Source organism: Ornithorhynchus anatinus, chromosome 17 (genome assembly GCF_004115215.2).
Source record: "Ornithorhynchus anatinus isolate Pmale09 chromosome 17, mOrnAna1.pri.v4, whole genome shotgun sequence".
In the NCBI taxonomy this organism is placed as follows: domain Eukaryota; kingdom Metazoa; phylum Chordata; class Mammalia; order Monotremata; family Ornithorhynchidae; genus Ornithorhynchus; species Ornithorhynchus anatinus.
Genome location: NC_041744.1, coordinates 17,486,749 through 17,505,650, shown reverse-complemented (window position 1 = coordinate 17,505,650; position 18,902 = coordinate 17,486,749). Strand labels below are relative to the sequence as shown.

The 18,902-nt window shown below is 52.1% G+C and overlaps 1 protein-coding gene and 1 long non-coding RNA gene across 11 annotated transcripts in view; one reads left to right on the top strand and one right to left on the bottom strand.

Annotated features, from left to right (window-relative positions):
* SYNJ1 (synaptojanin 1) overlaps window positions 1-18,902 on the top strand; it is a 66,405-nt gene that overhangs the window by 36,364 nt on the left and 11,139 nt on the right. For 5 of the 7 annotated variants that reach the window (XR_003765723.1, XM_029082354.1, XM_029082353.1 and 2 more), the window contains exons 15-27: window positions 93-177; window positions 3,797-3,937; window positions 5,542-5,734; window positions 6,101-6,259; window positions 6,837-6,993; window positions 7,981-8,098; window positions 8,203-8,418; window positions 9,516-9,594; window positions 11,760-11,922; window positions 12,627-12,842; window positions 15,425-15,562; window positions 16,084-16,122; window positions 17,451-17,498. Coding sequence is in view for 6 of the 7 variants with exons in the window: in XM_029082354.1 (XP_028938187.1) it covers window positions 93-177; window positions 3,797-3,937; window positions 5,542-5,734; window positions 6,101-6,259; window positions 6,837-6,993; window positions 7,981-8,098; window positions 8,203-8,418; window positions 9,516-9,594; window positions 11,760-11,922; window positions 12,627-12,842; window positions 15,425-15,562; window positions 16,084-16,122; window positions 17,451-17,498 (1,752 nt within the window). In the remaining variant the exon portion in view is untranslated. The remainder of the gene's footprint in view (window positions 1-92; window positions 178-3,796; window positions 3,938-5,541; window positions 5,735-6,100; window positions 6,260-6,836; window positions 6,994-7,980; window positions 8,099-8,202; window positions 8,419-9,515; window positions 9,595-11,759; window positions 11,923-12,626; window positions 12,843-15,424; window positions 15,563-16,083; window positions 16,123-17,450; window positions 17,499-18,902) is intronic. The other 2 variants (XM_029082356.1, XM_029082355.1) reach the window with 1 other exon arrangement.
* Window positions 3,739-18,089, bottom strand: LOC103166036. 4 transcript variants are annotated; one of them, XR_005660975.1, is made up of 5 exons: window positions 17,152-18,089; window positions 16,003-16,104; window positions 15,161-15,373; window positions 13,416-13,561; window positions 3,739-4,029 (listed from the first exon to the last, which is right to left on the bottom strand). It is a non-coding gene; the product is annotated as an uncharacterized LOC103166036 (long non-coding RNA). The 4 variants fall into 4 exon arrangements; XR_005660977.1 differs by lacking the exon at window positions 3,739-4,029 and adding an exon at window positions 11,691-12,622; XR_005660976.1 differs by lacking the exon at window positions 3,739-4,029 and having other exon boundaries at window positions 11,691-13,561; window positions 15,604-16,104.

The window sequence follows — 18,902 nt, the reverse complement described above, 5'->3', positions numbered from 1 at the left end:
AAAAGCCAGATGTTACTAGCTGGGTGTGTTCTGTCATGATGATCGTGATCGGAAGGAAGGAGCAAACCAGATTCTCCGATGCTTAATTATAGATCAGAGAAGCAAGCCTACGGACATATTTGCAATCGGCTTTGAAGAAATGGTGGAATTAAATGCAGGAAATATAGTGAATGCAAGGTAAGGCCATTCAGAAGGACGGGGCAGCCGTGAGACTGGCGTTCTAAGACCGGATGCTGTTCAAATCAAAGAGATTCTTTTTATGTTTGGAGACTTAACCAAAGCCCGCAGCTCGGAGACTAACTTCTGGACTGGAATGGCGGAGGCGCTCCTGTCGTCAGTGGCAGCCGAGCCCAGGACCAGGCACGGAGAAGAGTTCAGCCCCGAAAACCCGGTTCCGGTGGGAACCACTCGCTCTGGGGGACCGAGAGCTTATAATATAATAACGACGCTGTTTGCTAAGTGCTTACTGTGTGCCAAGCACTCTTCTAAGCCCTAAGGTAGATACAAGCTAATCACGTGGGGCTCATCTTAATCCCCATTTTACAGATGAGGGAACTGAGGCACAGAGAAGTTAAGTGACTTTCCCAAAGTCACACAGCTGACAGGTGGCGGAGCTGGGATTAGAACCTACGACCTCTGACTCCCAACCCCGGGCTCTTTCCACTAAGCCACGCTGCCTCTCGCTTATGCCACTCACAGTCCCCCTCTACCCGGGCCGAGTTCCCGCTGGGGCACGAACAGATAGGCAGACCAGGGAGTGGAGGGATTCTTTGTGTTTTGGGGTTTTGTTTTTTTTTAACATGGAGGTGGCAAAAGTGACCCCCACAGACCGCCAACGTCAGCCCTGGACCCGCGGACCAGCGGGCGGTTGCCGGGGTAGTCGTCTCGGTAGCCACCGGTGTCTAGTGTGCCTGCGTGAGCTGGTTATTTTGCAGGATTCCTGCTGGGCCAGCCCCCTGCGGGAGGCAGCCTAGGTCGTAAGCTTCCCCAAAGGGGCACTTGCCTACTTGACTCTGACTCGGTTTCTCCCTCACTGCGGTCGAGGGTGGGCCGAGCCTGGGGTCAGGGGGGTGGGAGTGCCTCTGGAGATAGTCTGACCAACGGGTCAGTAGCGCAGCAGTTCTTTTCCCATTGTGAGAAAAGATTGGTCAACAGGCAGGAAGGAAGCTAAACGATTTCGTTCTTTTTCTTAGCCGGGCTTACTCCTGTAGCATTGGAATGGTGGTGTTAAAAGAAAAAGAAATGGAGAATTAAATGACGGTTTGCATTTGAAGTTATCCTGAACTTGACAAGTGTTACTCAGTTGCCCCAGAATACAGGAGGAGCAGCGTGGTTGTGGCAAAAGCCCTGGCTTGGGAGCCAGAAGTCATGGGTTCTAATCCTGGCCCCGCCGCTTGTCAGCTGTGTGACTTTGGGCGAGTCACTTCACTTCCCGAGGCCTCACTTCCCTCATCTGTAAGATGGGGATGAAATCTGAGAGCCCTACGCGGGGCACCCTGATTACCTTGTACTACCCCAGGGCTTAGAACAGTGCTTGGCACAGAGTAAGTGCTTAACAAATGCCATCTTCATCATCATTATTATTATTATTATTATCTGGGCCTCAGTGACCTCATCTATAAAATGGGGATTAAGACTGTGAGCCCCAAGTGGGACAACCTGATCATCTTGTATCCCCCCCAGTGCTTTGCACAGATTAAGTTCTTAACAAATACCATCATCTTTATTATTATTATCATGTAACCTGGTTAAAGTGATAGATTGAATATGTGGGTTGAGTGAGAGAGATGTCCTGACTCCCAGGCCCATGCTCTACTCATCAGGCCGTGCCGCTTCTCTATATCGGAAAGTCTCGGGTCCCCGGTTTATTTCCCACCGTCGTCTTGGGTTAAATTCTGTTAAATTCCTCGTGTTAGATGTAATTGGCCTTGGACCCGTAGTTCAGAGCGAGGGCTTTCTCCCTGTCGCTGACCTGGAATGGGGGCAGTTCTCCGGGACTTCCCGCACATCCCGAGCCCCTGTAGTTCAGCACAGTGCACCGCACGTGTAGGCGCTCCGTAAATGGGATTGACTGACTAGTCTCAGCACCCGACGCGTCTCTCACTGAGCCGCAGTGAGAGCTCTCTTGGTTTCTCACTCCTATGGGAAGAACGAATGAATGAATCTAGAATAAAGGATGTTTTTTCTGCCCCTCGTACTGGCAGGGGGAGGAGAGGAAGCCGGTGCCTCTTCTTGTACCGAACGGGTTGCTTTTGTAGAGATACTCTCCAGTCGTCCTTCTTAAGCAATCAATCATTGGTATTTATCGAGCGCTTACTGTGTGCAGAGCACTGTAGGCAGCGCTTAGGAGCGTACAGCAGAGCTAGCAGACGTGTCCCCTGCCCACATCGACCTTCTAGTCTGGGGTGGGGACAGACAAGAATTGAAATAAATTGAGAATATAGAATTTGTGTAAGCAGAGGTGACTTTTTGGCTTTGAGGACTAGATTGTGTGTGTGTTTTGTGGGAGGAAAACCAACAGCTAGAACAGGGAGGACAGCTGATGTGTGGGTGGCACATCCCTAACCCAAAACCCAGGACCTGGGGGTGTTCTTTGGGATTTCAGTCAGAGACTGAAACTCTGGAAACTCCTCACTATTGACTTCAAAGCAGGCAGTAATAATAATAATAATGATGGCATTTGTTAAGCGCTTACTATGTGCCGAGCGCTGTTCTAAGCGATGGGGGAGATACAAGGTGATCGGGTTGTCCCACGTGGGGCTCACGGTCTTCATCCCCATTTTCCAGATGAGGGAACTGAGGCACAGAGAAGTCAAGCGACTCGACCCAAGTCACACAGCTGATCAGTGGCGGAGCAGGGATTAGAACCCATGACCTCTGACTCCCAAGCCCGGGCTCTTTCCTTTAAGCCATATCCGTCCCTGTCTCACTACCCACTACCCTCCCGCTACAACCCAGCCCATACACTTTGCTCCTCTAACGCCAACCTTCTCACCGTCCCTTGATCCGTGGCATAGTGGATAGAGCACGGGCCTGGGAGTCAGAAGGCCTTGGGTTCTAATCCTGGCTGTGCCACCTGTCTACTTGGAGATCATGGGCAAGTCACTTCAGTTCACTGCGCCTCAGTTACCTCATCTGTAAAATGGGGATTGAGACTGTGGTCCCCGTGTGGGAGAGGGACCGTGTCCACCCCGATTTGCTTGTAGCCACCCCGGGGCTTAGTATAGTCCCTGGAGCACATTAAACACTTAGCAAATACTGCAGTTATTATTCAGTGCTTAGTACGGTTCCTGGCGCATAGTAAGCGCTTAACAAATACTGTAATTATTATTATTATTATCTAGCTGTCGACCCCTCACCCACATCCTGCCACTGACCTGGAATGCCCTCCCTCCTCAAATCCAACACACAATGACTCCCCACCTTCAAAGCCTTACTGAAGGCCCATCTCCTCCAAGAAGCCTTCCTGACTAAGCCCTCCTTTCCTCATCTCCCGCTCCCTTCTGTGTTGCACTGACCTGCTCCCTTTATTTATCCCCTCTCCCAGCCCCACAGGACTTACGCACGTATCCTAATTTAATCCTATTAATGTCTGTCTTGCCCTCTAGACTATAAGCTGGTTTGGGGCAGGGAATTTGTGTCCTTATCGTTGTACTGCACTCTCCCAAGTGCTTAGTACGCAGTAAGCGTTCAAGAAATGCCATCGAATGAATGAACGGAAGAAAGACACAACTAGGCTTCTGGGAAGATTTTGATTTTATTTTGTGTTTGTTTTCCTTTCCTGATTCCGCAACAGCACGACGAACCAGAAGCTCTGGGCTGCCGAACTGCAGAAGACCATCTCCAGAGATAACAAGTACGTGCTGCTGGCGTCCGAGCAGCTGGTGGGGGTCTGCCTCTTCGTCTTCATCCGCCCCCAGCACGCCCCCTTTATCAGGTCAGTAAAGCGAGCGAGCGGGCGGCCGGCGAGGGGAGGGCCGGAGCAGGTCAGCCTCTCCCGGAGGCCCTCAGCCAGGACTGCCGCTCTGCCTGGGAAAAAAAAAAGAGCTCAGACACTTGCCGGATCCTTCGACATCATCATCAGTGGTATTTATTGAGTGTTTCCAGTGTGCAGAGCACTGCCCTAAGCGCTTGGGAGGGTACCACATTGTTGGTAGACACTATTCCTCACCCACGACAGAGCTAGAGAAGCAGCATGGCTCAGTGGAAAGAGCCCAGGCTTGGAAGTCAGAGGTCATGGGTTCGAATTCTGGCTCTGCCACTTGTCAGCTGACTGTGGACAAGTCACTTCACTTCTGTGTGCCTCAGTGACCTCATCTGTAAAATGGGGATTAACTGTGAGGCTCACGTGGGACAACCCGATTACCCTGTATCTCCCCCAGCACTTAGAACAGTGCTGGGCACATAGTAAGTGCTTAACAAATACCAACATTATTATTATTATTATTAGCCCTAACCATAACCCAGACTAAGCCCCCCTTTTCCTCAGCTCCCCCTCCCCTTCGCCCCAACTTGCTCCCTTTTCTCTACCCCCCCAGGTACTTATTTATGTGCATAGCTATAATTCTATTTATTTGCACTGATGCCTGTTGATTTGTTTTGGTGTCTGTCTCCCCCCTTCTAGACTGTAAGCCCAGCATTGGCAGGGATTGTCTCTCTTTATTGCCGAATTGTACTTTCCAAGCACTTAGTACAGTGCTCTGCACACAGTAAGCGCTCAATAAATACAATTGAATGAATTAATGGAATACAGTTTAGAAGGGGTAGGTGTAGTTGCTCTGATTTAGGTCTATCAATCGGGTATTTAATGAGCGCTTACTGTGTGCAGAGCACTGTAGTAAGCACTTGGGAGAGTTCAGTAGAGCAGAAGAGGAAGGCACGTTCCCTGCCTACAGCGAGTTTATAGTCCATAAACTCCCTCTAGTCTAGAGGGAGAGACAGATATTAATATTAAAGTAGATTCTGCCCATTAGAAGAATGCTTGGCAATGAGAAAAAATCGTTCTTCCTCATATTTTCCCAATACCCCTCCCATGTCAGTGTGGGCAGCAGACATTGTCCCGGGGGTCACCACGAGGGCTCAGATTGTGGCATCTTGGAGATGATGGAGTCGCCTGCCCCGAATGGCCGAAGAGCCTCGGTCCCGTCCCAGAGGCTGCAGGCGGTCGGTGCTGCCCGGAGGAATCGGCACCAGTGCCGGTGGGGCGGGCGGTGCCCCCTCGGGCTCTCTTGCCGCTGCCGGTCGTGCTCCGCTCGAGCACGGAGGCACCGCACCCTTGGGGAGAGTACGGCCCAGCGGGAGGGTGCCAGGGCAGCTCCGCGGCCTTCTCCACCCACAGTAGATGGGCTGTTTGATCATCCAAACTGAGCCCGTCCACACGGAAACTGTTCTGGGCGTCTCTTTCGTCCAAAACTTGGGGGCTGTTTGCTCCTCCGTCCCCACCATGGTCAAATGTGCGTCAGACATCTTCTCATGCGAAGAGACTTAAATGACTAAAGATTCCTGAAGTGAGCTTTTACTTTTTTGTTTTTCGCTTCAAAGGGATGTTGCAGTTGATACGGTGAAAACTGGCATGGGAGGCGCGACAGGGAATAAAGGGGCAGTCGCCATACGGATGCTGTTCCATACGACCAGCCTTTGTTTCGTCTGTAGTCACTTCGCCGCGGGGCAGTCGCAGGTCAAGGAGAGAAATGAAGACTTTGGGGAAATAGCTCGAAAACTAACATTTCCCATGGTGAGCTCCCGATGCTGGCTTGGTGGCTCCCCTCCGTGGCAAACAATCAATCAGTGGTAATTATTGGGCGTTTACGGTGTGCAGAGCACTGAACGCAGCGCTTGGGTAAAGCACAGTACTATAGCTTCGGCAGACAGGATCCCCTTTCCCAAAGAGCTTAGAGTCCTAGTGCCCAAAGACAGACCTATGCAGTAGCCCCCAAAGTGTTGACTTGATAGTGTCCCGCGTCTAGTTTGTTGCCTTATCGTTTCTTACTGAGAGGAAGGAAGCTCAGAGAGTGGAAAAATGCTTATCGTGAGAGAAAAGCCGTGCTCGCGAGACCTTCTGGAATGGTGACTTTCCTGCACGTAATGTCGTTGGTTCCAGGGACGGATGCTCTTCTGCCACGACTACGTGTTTTGGTGCGGTGACTTTAATTACCGTATCGATCTCCCCAACGAAGAAGTGAAGGAGCTGATACGGCAGCAGAACTGGGATTCCCTTATCGCGGGAGACCAACTTATCAATCAGAAAAATGCTGGCCAGGTAGGCCTTGTGGGAGAGGCTCCCCAAACCTCGGTGGCGATGGTGGTGGTGGTCTGTTGATGGGACTGTCGGTGAGCACGCTGGGTCCACCGGTGCTGGGACCAAACCCCAACAGCAGTACTCGGGTTGTCTTCCTCGGTGACGACGTTCCTCTGGGAGGCTCTTCTACCTCAGCTTTCCGGGACCTGCACTTGGCTTCTGTTTTTGCTCCTCTGACAGTCTGAGACCGCCAGGGGCAACTGGCACTTCAAACCTCTCCTGTCTTGGCGTGTTAGAGGGCCCGTCAAGCTGTGACTTGGCTAGTTGTAGCCTAGATCGAGCACCGACTCCTCTTAGGCACTAATAAGGATGGGATTTATCTCCTCTACTCTGTGCCAAGGGAACGCCAGGCGCTGGGGCAGGTCCGAGATTCAAAGTGGAAGCAGGAGGTAGTCGGATGACAAATTTTGGAATCCTGGCTCAGTGGGCGTCCAAATGGATGAAGCCTTCCAAATGACCCATCCTCTTGCCCATCTGTAGAACGAGATGGGCAGCTTGGCGACAATTAAGTATATGCCGTCTGCTTTGTTTCCTTTAGATTTTTAGAGGATTCTTAGAGGGAAAAGTAACTTTCGCTCCTACGTACAAATATGACTTGTTTTCTGATGACTACGATACCAGTGAAAAATGCCGCACCCCGGCGTGGACGGATCGCATCCTCTGGAGGAGAAGGAAATGGCCATTTGATAGATCAGGTGGGAGGCTTAACTCGTACTTAAATTCTGTTCGGGGGAATGAAGAGGAGGAGAAATACGGTAAGGGTCAGCCAGAAAGGGAGGGGAATAAAGGATATATTTTCTGAAATCTCATTTAGGCCGATGGTTTTTGTTTTTACCAAACAATTTCTTCCCACCATTAATGGCAATAGTTGGAAGTCCAGCTCGAGGCGAGAGCAGTCCCGTCGCCTCTCTTGCCCCGAGGTCGTTATTGGCGTTGGTCTGAAGATCTGGGCCCTGGCAAGTCCCTCCTGAGGCACTGTGCGGTCACGGCGCCAAATGACTCAAAGCGGGACAACCTGGTTGAGACTTAGCGGGGCTGCGAGCCGCACTGCAGCCGGTGGGGCGGGGACTGGCAAGGGAAGAAGCGTGGCCCAGTGGCAAGGGCACAGGTTTAGGATGTGGGTTCCAACCCTGGCTCTGCCACTTGCCTGCTGTGTGACCCTGGGCAAATCACTTCACTTCTCTGGGCTTCAGTTACCTCATCTGGAAAATGGGGATTAAGACAGTGAGTCCCATGTGGGACAGGGACTGTGTCCAACCCGATTACCTTGTATCTACCCCAGCACTTGGGACGGTGCCTGGCACGTAGTAAGCTCTTAATCATAGTAATAATAATAATAATAATGATCATTGTTGTTACCCATTGGGGCAGGAGCTGCCAACTGCCATGCATTCAGTGGGGAAGGGGCAGCAGGGTGTGGGGAACGGAAGGATGTGAGCCCAACCTATCTCGCAAGCCCCGTCACGAGCCAGAGAGTTTTCCTCTGAAATGACTAAAAAATGGCCCATGTTGAGCTTTCCCACTTGTAGAGGGGACGAGAGGGAGACTATTGCGGTGGCCCTTACGTTTTGCTTAGCAGATGTCAGTGGTGATGGCGTTGGTTCACCAGATGCTGGTGAGAGCTCAAGATAGTCATCCTCTCCTATTTAGCTACCCTCATGTTCTCGTTCTGTGGGTTGCAGCCGAAGACCTCGATCTTCTGAATGCCGGCTTTCAAGATGAAAGTAAAATCCTGTACACTTGGACGCCCGGCACTTTGTTGCACTACGGAAGAGCCGAGTTGAAGATCTCGGATCACAGGTCAGCCTGTTGGATCGTCTCCTGAGCCTCTCTTCTCGCCTCTTCAGAGGGATATCTTCCCCGCCGTCCAGCCGGCTTAACGTTCTGTCTGCCCTTCTCCTTAGGCCTGTGGTGGCCCTGATGGATGTAGATATATTTGAAGTGGAAGCTGAAGAGAGACAGAACGTTTATAAAGAAGTGATCGCTCTCCAGGGCCCCCCAGATGGGACGGTGTTGGTCTCTATCAAAAGTTCTTCTGTGGAAGATCATTTCTTTGATGACATCTTGATCGATGAACTTCTCCAGCAATTTGCCAACTATGGTGAAGTCATACTCATCAGGTGTGTGAAATGTTTTTTTTTTCCACTGACCGTTCCAGCCCAAAGTTTTTGCCCTTTGCCCCTCTCTCCCCGCCCCCCAGCCCGTTACCCTGTGACTGGTCAGACTGTCGGCGTCCTTTACCCTTTGATTTCCCCTGGTGAGTTCAATTTCCCCCTCCTGCCCTCTGTTTTTGGTGCCATGACTTCACTGGAACCGGTGGCAAAATTCCCACCTGTCTGGATCCGCGGAAGCCCTTTCACGTGGAAAGTCCGCGGACCTCTATCTAGTCAAACTCAATAACTGGGTTCCATATAGGTTTGGCGGTGACGACCGTGAAGTTGAGATTCATTTCCGAGAAATCGACGAGGGTCTAGGGCTCTAGGGTGTAGCACGGTGCCCCTCTCCCTTACGCTTTGAGGTGAGGGGCCCAGCGCCTCACCGGTCCATCCTGATGGAGGAGAGCCTTCTCCAGACTTGCGTTACCATCGTTCAATAGGTCTTAAGGGTCTGGGGAATAGATTTTAGGGGCCATTTTCCCTTAAAGATCCATAATCCCACCTTGAAGGATGTGATTTACCTATTTAATCCATTTCCCGTCAGTGCCAACTTGGTGGGGAAAACTGAGAATCGACCAACTCGAAGTCCGCAGCTAGGGGTGCCCCTTGGAATTGCCAGAGAGTGAGCCGGTGGAGGCTGCTCACTGTTACCTTGCCACTCGTGTTTGGTTTTGAATTTCTTTTCCCGATAATGAGGAAACCGAATAACAGTCTCACTGTCTCCCGTCATTAATGTGAACAATGTGGCCAAGGGAGAGGAGTCAGGAGTCCTGGGTTCTGCTCCCAGCTCGGCCGCTGGCCAGCTGAAAGACTCTGGTCAAGTGACACCACCCCTGTGGTGATGAGAAAATGAGATCACTGAGGTGAGATGACAGAGCAGTCTTCAAAGTCAAAAGAGGTCATTAAAAGAGCAATGCAGATACAGTCGCTGTGGTGTGGGGAGCATCTTGCGGTGTGACATAATTGTAAACCTGGAAGGCCTCTACAAGGAAGGTCAGTCAGCACCGTTCCTGAGGGCACGGCTAGTCCGTTGACGGCGTCCTTTGGAAAATATCTTGCAGGTTTGTAGAAGACAAGATGTGGGTAACGTTTCTGGAAGGAAGCTCGGCCTTGAGCGTTCTGAGTCTACACGGAACTGAGGTAATGGCCCCCGGGTGGGACGGGTCGCCTGCTGCGGGCAGTCGTACCGAGCCCCGCGGTGCCCCGGGGATCGTGTCGCTCGGGACGGGCGCCACTCGCGATCGGAACCTTTTCTTCTCGATACCGGCCTCGGTTTCCTCATCTGTTACGTGGAGTTAAAATACCTGTTCTCCCTCCTACCCTTAGACTGCAGGCCCCGTGTGGGTGGGACGGGGTCTGCGTCCGACCCGATGATCTTGCAGCTTCCCCAGCACTTTGTAGAGTACGAGTCCCACAGTTATTCGACGGGCAAGTCCACTCACTAGCCTGGGGACGGATTGCAATCCCTCAAGACGCCTGGGCCCCAAATGCCTGTGGTAAACAGAGCAGCTAGACCTTTAAATGGGAGCTTTAAATAGACCGCTGGATGTCAGGCTGCATCGCGGCTGCAGGCAGATCTCATGTCGAGGGAAGAAAATACTGAATTTCACAGATGAGGTGGGATGGATCATAGCTGTCCTTCCCTGTCCTTCAGTTTCTCAAGTTACTCGGCCCTTCTGCCTGATCACCTCACATCTGTGGAGGGTCACCTTGATTCTTCAAGTACAAATTCTAGTGAGACAAACAGAAGCCAGACCTCGAGCAGAAAACAAAGCCTAGGGGACACAGATCCGCTGTACCCCAACCAGTATATGGGCAGAAATCAAAAGGTTACCGGGGGCAGTTGGCAAATGTAGCAGAGGGAGCCAGGGAGTTATCGAGGGAAGATACCAAACTTAAACAGGACATAAACGGAGAACGTCAGACAGAGTTGTTTGTGCTTGGTGAATTGAGCCGATAATGGTCGGGCCTCGAGTGGAGTAGCCTGGTATTCCCTCCCTCGTTCAATAGATCAACAGTCCCTCCCGAGCGCTAGCTGCGTGCGGAGCACTGCACTAAACATTTGGGAGAGTCTGAAGAAAATGGAAGAAATGGTCCCCCTGCCCTCAAAGAACGTAGAACCTTTGCCTGAGTTTGCCTGATGTTTGTTCGCTCAGGTTGGTCAGATGACTTCTCCACCTCCTGCTGCTGCTAGTTGCACACAGTTGGCATGCGATGGAGTCTAGCTGGGACTCGTTCCACTTGAGCCCTGGCAATCCTGCTTCAGAGTCCCTCCGTGCTGCGAGGCAGAGAGGTTGGGCAGGACCATTGTGAGATTCTCGGGAAGAACATTCTTGTCAACGGCAGCAAGTTTGCCCAGGCCCAGAGCCCCAGGGTTTTATGCCGAGCAAGTATAGATAGACCTCAGGTCGTGGTGTTCGGCATTTTCTCAGTTCACCGATCGGTCAATCAATCATATCCGTTGAGCGCTTACTGCGTGTGCAACACAGCCGCTTGGAAGAGTACGGTATAATAGACACAGTCCCTACCCATAACGAGCTTTCGGTCCAGAGGGGGAGACAGACATTAATATAAATGAAATAAATAAATGATGGATCGTTCATAAGTGTTATGGGGGTGAATAAAGGAGGCAGACCAGGGTGATGTAGAAGGGAGTGGGAGAAAAGGAAATGAGGGCTTTGCCGGGGAAAGCCTTTTGGGGGAGACGTGTGTTCAATAAAGCTTTGAAGGAAAGGAGAACAATTATCTATTGGATATGAAGAGGGAGGACGTTCCAGGCCAGAGGCAGGATATGTGGATGAGAGGTCAGCGGTGAGATAGGCAAGATCAAGGTAAAGTGAATAGGTTGGCATTAGGGGAGCAAGGAGTGTGGGCTGGGTTACAGTAGGAGAGGCAGAGAAGTGAGGTAGGAGGGGACAAGGGGATCGAGCGTTTTAAAGGTGACGGTAAGGAGTTTCTGTTTGATGTGGAGGTGGATGGGCAACCACCGGAGGTTCTTGAGGACTGCAGGTGGTGGGGACGGGGAGAGCGAGGGAGGGAGGGGCAGTTGGTGCCCACCCATCCTCTCATTAGAGACAGCAAGAGAAAAGACCCGAGATCAGATTTTTTTTTTTTTTGTGACCCTACTCTCCGATTCTTGGCGTCGATCAATCGATGGTATTCACCGAGCGCAGATTGGGTGCAGAGCACTGTACCGACCGCCTGGGAGAGGACAATACAACAATACGCAGATGATGTATTGTGAACTCTGGGGGCTTTTTTACACCGGTGCATTGAAATTTCACTTTCGCTTGTTCAACGTCCAGCTGTTGGGCAGAGTTATAAATATTACCTTAAAAAGCCCGGACTGGATCGCCAATCTGGAAGAAGAAATGAGTCTGGAGAAGATCAGCGTCACGTTGCCCGCCTCCTCCAGCTCCACTCTGCTGGGCGAAGACACCGAAGTGGCTACGGATTTCGATATGGAAGGTCTGTCTGTCCAACTCCTAAATTTGCTGGCATGGAGGTGTCCCTTCTTCTTCCACCCTCAGAGTTTGATCCCAGGTCTTTCCGGCCATTTCGAGGAATGCTCCCTAAGAGTCAATTGCATCCCCTTTGCCTCCTCTTGATCTTCCCTTGTGTTAAGCTCTTACTGTGGGCCAGGGACTATACTAAGCGCTTACCGTGTGCGGGGCACTGTCCTAAGTGCTTGGGAGAGTCCAGCCTAACAGAATCGATAGACAGATTGCCGACCCACGGTGAGCTTAGGGTCTAGAAGACGGTGGGGACTGCATCCCGACCAGTTCACGCCCCGTGCGTTGCACCACGTCACGGCTCCCAACGCATGGCAGCCGGGCCGCTTACTCACGTGATGAAAGCGCACGTTCCGGCGGAGGGGACGATTTCTGAAAAAACAAGCGATAACCTCTTGGGGATCTCTCTCTCCTTCCTTGGTTGTTGTGTTAAATATTTCAGCGGCAGGATTTTATTGGGTTTTCCGTTTCGGTCTTGTGCCCCTTATCGTCCCGCTTGCCCGTCAACCTCGGCTGTGACGTGAGAAATGATGTCAGCGTCTGTGGCTGGGCTCTCTTCGTCGGAAATGCTGCCGTCCGACTCTGGCCCCCGTCTCAGGGGCGACGGGAAATGCCATTCCCTGCTCCGTCGTTCTGACGCGAAGCCTCTGCCCTTCCTAGGAGACATCGATGACGACAATGTGGAAGTTGAAGAGAGTCTACCTCAGCACCTGCAGCCGTTAGCCCCCGGCTCTGGCCCCGGGACCTCGCCGAGCTCGTCGCCTCGCTCCAGTCCCTGCCAGTCGCCTACGCTGTCGGACGGTCCCGCGCCGCCCCTCCCGGTCAGGCCGAGCCGAGCTCCCTCGAGAACCCCCGGCCCTCCAGTTCCTTCTCAGAGTACGGACTGCGTCGGGTGACTCTTGTGTTCGCTCTAACCGTTTGTGCGTGACAGCTTTTGCTCGGCCCCCTCGGGATATTTGAGGCTGGTGAGGAAGTGCCGGTCGGAATGGTGAACCCGACCACCCAGGGTTGTCCTTCGTATTTGAAGATGCCCCAGCGGAGCTGGGAAGGCCCCCGTGGGACCCAGATTTCTTCCCCCACCGGCCTCCCCAGAGCCCACCCCTCGTGGGGCTGACGCGTTGGCCACCGCCGGCGTCTGGAGCTGTTTCCCGGTTGCCACCGCGTCGTGCTGTTGGTGAAGCTCCCGCCTCCAGAGCTGGGCGCCCTTCCCGGTGGCCGCACACCAGGGAGCCAAGCTTTGGCGGCAGAGGTTCTGTCAGCAACAGGACGCAACGGCAACAGGAAAAGGGGGGCCACCGGACCACGCGGTGATGGGGAACGCACACTGGCGCTGTTCCCAGTGGCCACTTGCCGGGCTGCCCGGACGCCCCTGTGGGCTTCCCCCTCGCCACGTGGTCGGGGGCCTTTTCCTCCTCCGACTTGGGAGGCGATCCGGTGGGTGAGTCCAACCTGGCAGGGGGCCCAGCTCTCTGAGGAAGAGGATTTGGCTCTTGGTGAGATGAGTTTGCATCAGTCTTTCAGCATCACTGCAGGCCCAAGTTTTGCACTCTCCCAAAGCAGTAGCAGGTTGGACTTTCGGTTCCTCAGCAGGGAGCCTGTCCAGGAAAAACAACAAACATACATTCTCTCTCGGTCTCTCATCCCCCATGGGTCACCGTGGGGATCTGCCACCTGAAGCTTAAAGCCCTTCTGTTGCTCCCGGTGACTGTTGATCAGTCGTGTTTATCGAGTGCTTACCGTGTGGTGAGCACTGTACTAAACGCTTAGGAGAGTAATAATAATAATAACGTTGGTATTTGTTAAGCGCTTACTATGTGCAGAGCATTGTTGTAAGCGCTGGGGTAGATACAGGGTAATCAGGTTGTCCCACATGAGGCTCACAGTCTTAATCCCCGTTTTACAGATGAGGGAACTGAGGCCCAGAGAAGTGAAGTGACTTGCCCGGAGTCACACAGCTGACAAGAGGCAGAGCTGGGATTCGAACCCATGACCTCTGACTCCCAAGCCCGTGCTCTTTCCACTGAGCCATGCTGCTTCTCTACATTCCCTGCCCACCACAAGTTTACAGTCTAGAGGGGGAGACAGATATGAATGTAAATAAATAGATTACAGATCTGGACGTAAGTGCTGGGGGCTAGGATGGGTGAGTGACACTGTCTGGACCTGTTGGTCACCTCCCTGTCCCAGAAAAACAAACGCTCCTTCGGCCCAGGCCGAAGGGTATCCGATCCCTGCCTCTGAGGCCATTAATAACAACCATAATCATCATCATAATAAGTGTGGTTAAGTGCTTACTACGTTCCAAGCACTGTACTAAGCGCTGGGGTGGATACCAGCAAATCAAGTTGGACACAGTCCCCTTCCCTCATGGGGCTCACAATCTCTATCCTCATTTTACAGCTGAGGAAACAGGCCCAGTGAAGTGATTTGCCCAAGGTCACACAGCAGACACGTGGCAGAGGGGGATTAGAACCCATGACCTTCTGATTCCCAGGCCTGTGCTCTATCCACTGTGCCATGCTGCTTCCCGGTGGAAGACCGGCTTCTCTCATGGTCGCAATGTTGACTCCCAAACTGACCGATTGCCCTGCTCCCTCCGGGGTGGTTCTATACGGGTGACAACTGTTGTTATCAGGAGGAGCAGCTCCCAATCATCAGTCCATCCATCAGTGGTATTTATCGAGCACTCTACTATATGGTATTTGTCGAGCGCTTACTGTGTGTCAAGCACTGTACTAAGCGCTGGGGGAGATAGAAGCTAATGAGGTTGGACACAGTCCATGTCCCACACGGGGCACACAGCTCTAATCCCCATTTGACAGATGAGGTAACTGAGGCCCAGAGAAGTGAAGTGACTTGCCCAGGGTCACACAGCTGTCAAGTGGCGGAGCCTGGATTAGAAGCTGGGTCCTTCTGACTCCCAGGCCCGGGCTCCATCCGCTAAGCCACGCTGCTCCTCAACCGTGTACACGTTCCTGCCCGCAATGAGCTCACAGTCTTGAGCTTATGAGTTGATGCGAAGCTCCCCGTGGGCAGGGGTTGTATTGTATTTTCATCTCCCAAGCGCTCAGTACTGTGCTCGGCCCACAGGAAGCGCTCCATAAATGCCATTGGTCGATTCCTCGGCGGTGGAAAAATATACATTCATATATATATGGGACAGGGAGAGAGAGAGACAGCATCTCTTGGAAGACCTGGTGAATAGGCAGTAGGAACACGGATGAATCAGCTTAACATTTTTCTGGTTCAGCGGTGGTTCTCAAACGCCGTCTTCCTTCCGAAGAGCGTCCCGCCCAGGCCGAACGAAGCGTCGCCTTCCAGCGTCCGGTTGGCGGGGGGTTGTGGTATCGGTCCCCCGCCAGCTTGCCGGCCGGTGTGGGGACTCGTTCCGTGCCACCTCCGTGTACCTGGGGGGTAACAGAGGACTCCCGCTGAGTTCTCTCTCCTTTGTGTTTTAGCCTCCCCCGCAGACCTCCAGCAAGTGACCCAGCAGAAAGATCTCACCCCGTCCTTAGAGCCTAAGCGCCCTCCTCCTCCTCGTCCGGGAGCTCCGCCCGCCCGCCCGGCCCCGCCGCAGAGGCCGCCTCCGCCTTCAGGTACTCTCCCCTTCCCCCCTCGATCGGCCGATCATTCCCACCTCGCGCCCACCCTGGTGTTTTATCGGTTCCCTTAGGTTTTTCCCTCTCTTGGGCAGTTGCTCCTCTTCCGGCTTTTGCTCCGAAGCCTGTGGCAGAGAGGGATAAAGGGGGGTGTTTACTGAACCAGGTTATTCCAATGTGGTTTTGGAGCCGCCTTTTTAGAAACACAGCCAAGTGGCATTTGGGCAGGAAGCTGTCGTTCTGCTCCTGCAGTTCCTACCTCACGTGTGCTTTTGACTCGTTTAATTCTGCCCTTGGATGCGTTCGGAGAAGGTCGGGGGTGCCTTTAATAAAGTTAAATCTCTTCAGGGAAAAGCAGCTTACCAGAGCAAACCATGGATAAGTGCTCACGGTTCCTTGATAAATCATCTACAACCCCAAACAGCACAGTAACTGACCTTGGTGACTCTCCAGACTGTTCACTCTGTTCTTGATTCTCATTTTCCTTTGTGCTGCATAATTTTCTGATGAATCATAAGGAGGTAGGAGTCCTGCCCCCGCTAGAAAAGAATTTGGAGGTAAACGTGTTCTTTTTTTCTCTCTCTGTCTCTCCCTCTCTCTCTCCTTCTCACATGGCTTATGGTGTAACTGAATCTGCCAATAGTGGAGACGGTGTCTGTCTCAGCATTCGGTATTTCCCGGTAGCCCTGGGGGTGCGTGGCCCAAAAAGGAGAGACACTTTTAAACCATCTTATTTGATCTTGCTGAAAACTCTCAGGACAGTGCATTGCATAACGAGGGTATTTATTAAGCCCTTACTATGTGCCAAGCCCTGTTCTAAGCACTGGGGTAGATACAAGGGCATCGGGTTGTCCCACGTGGGGCTCCCAGACTTAAACCCCCTTTTACAGATGAGGTAACTGAGGCACAGAGAAGTCAAGGGGCTTGCCCCAAATCACACAGCTCTTAAGTGGCGGGGGGTTGGGATTAGAATCCACAACCTTCGACTTCCAAGCCCGGGCTATTTCCTCTAGGCCTAGTTCAGTAAAGGAAAGATTCGAGAAGAGACACACTGTGGTGATCTTGTTTAGTTGACCGTTCGATGGGTAGAAAGGTGATTCGTTTCTAGGTCAATCATTTCTGCTGGAAGGGTGAGTTTACTTAAGGAATCTGCCCACTTCAGGGTGCTCTGCTAGGCAGGCTGACATCAGTCAGGAATATTTGAATGCTTACTCGGTTCAGGGCACCGTCCTGAGTGCTTGGAAGAGAACACTACAGTTAGTAGACACACGTCCTGCCCTCTCGGAGCTTAAATCAATCAATCGTATTTATTGAGCACTTACCCTGTGCCGAGCACTGTACTAAGTACTTGGGAGAGTACAATATAACAATAAACGGACACTTTCCCTGCACACAAGGAGCTTACAGTCTAGAGCGGGGACGGCAGGCGTGAATATAAATAAATAAATTACAGATATGTACATAAGTGCTTGTGGGCCTGGGAGGAGGGGTGAATAAAGGGAGCAAGTCAGGGCAACGCAGAAGGAAATGGGAGGAAAGGATTACCGGGAAAGTGTGGACTCAAAGCCCAGTCCTTATTTCCTTACCTTAGAAGTTCCTCGATCCCTGAAATCTTGGCGATGGAAAAACGTGACTATTTTCACTTCCACGTAGCTGAAGCCAGATCTAGCAGTGCGTTGAAGGTGGAGCTTTGACTCCATCAGTCCACCTTCACTGCGTGTGGCTTGGCTTCGGTATTGCACGGTACTGTGAGTAACTTCTGCTTAAGAAACCATTTTGTTACGGACATTCTTTTCTGTTGAACGTTCTGTACCTCGTTTGCAATCTCCTAATGTGCTCCTCGCCCTGTGCAATATCTGGCTTCTGTTCTTCTTTCTCTAAAAAGGTCTGGGAGCCCCACCGAGCCCTGGGGCGGCTAAGAGAGAGATGGAAGGTAACGTCACTTTTGTAGCGCAGCAACGGGTCACATTGTACAACTCTCCAACAGTCAGTGTCTTCGGTGGTCTTTTTGCCTCCCCTCTTTTCATACGTGATTTGGTTTTCCTTCGTTTCATTCCGTTGGTGTATTCCTATCGGATTTTTAAGTTGGTTTAAATTCCACGTTGTTGTGACGCTCCCCCTCCCAGCCGCTTCCGAACGATGAATCTCCTTGCCTGAATCCTTGCTTGTAAAAAAAAATGCCACAAGAGATCGGTGAGAAGGAAATGTGTTGGGAGACGGTTTCTGGAAAGGATCAGAGTATGTAGGCACGCGTAACGCTGAGGTCCAGTGTTGGCAGGTGTACGGCCAGCCCTCAAGAAGAAAGATGCTTCCCCAAGTGGGCCGCTGTTCCTGGCTAGAAAGAGTTGGGTGTAGGGCCGTCGGAACTGGTACCCGATCTGGATCAATGCAGAGTTGGGGCTTGGGAATGTAGACGGGAAGCCCGAAGGCCAGCATACAGAGGAGAATTTCCCAGAGAGTGCATTCGACTCCTGCCCACACTCTCTGAAAGAGACCCCTGAGGCTTCCCCCTCACCCCCTAACCACCCAGTGGCGGGCTGGCTCAGTGGTCCCCATTCCATCCTGGCGGGGCTCCCTCCCTGCCCTCAAGGGGCCCGGCTAGAGCCAGACAGCACAATCAATAAATCAATCAGTAGTATTTATTGAACACATTCTACGTGCAGAGTAATGTGCTGAGTGCTTGGGAGAGTACAGGATGACAGACTAGCATGTTTCCTCTCCGTAATGGCCTTACAGTCTAGAGGCAAACTAAGAGTTTAGAGAATTCCTCCTTCTGCACCCTGTGGAGGCCACTAAGGACCCCCTGGACCTAGTGAAAGCCATGTGTCCCCTGGGCATTTTTTTTTTAGTGATATTTGTTAAGTGCTAACTATGTGCCAGGCATTATTCCAAGTGCTGGGGTAGATAAAAGGTAAGCAGACCGGATGCGGTCCATTTCCCACGTGGGGCTCACAGTCTTAATCCCCATTTTACAAATGAGGTAACGGAGGCAGTCGATGAATTAATCATATCTAGTGGGCACTTGCTGTGTGCAGAGCACTGTACGAGGTGCTTGAGAAAGTAAAATATCAAGAGTTGGTAGATACGATCCCTGCCTACAAGCTCAGAGTCTAGAGCGGAAGATAGACATTAACATAAATTACAGACAGGTACGTGAGTGCCGTGGAACCGAGGGAGGTAAAGGGAGCAAACTCAAATGCAGCGATGGCACAGAAGGGAGTGGGAGAAGAGGAAGTGAGGTCTTAGGGAAGGCCTTTTGGAGGAGGTGGGGATAAGACTTTGAAGGTAGGGAGAGTGATTGTCAGGTATGAAGAGAGAGAGGGCAGGACATGGGCAA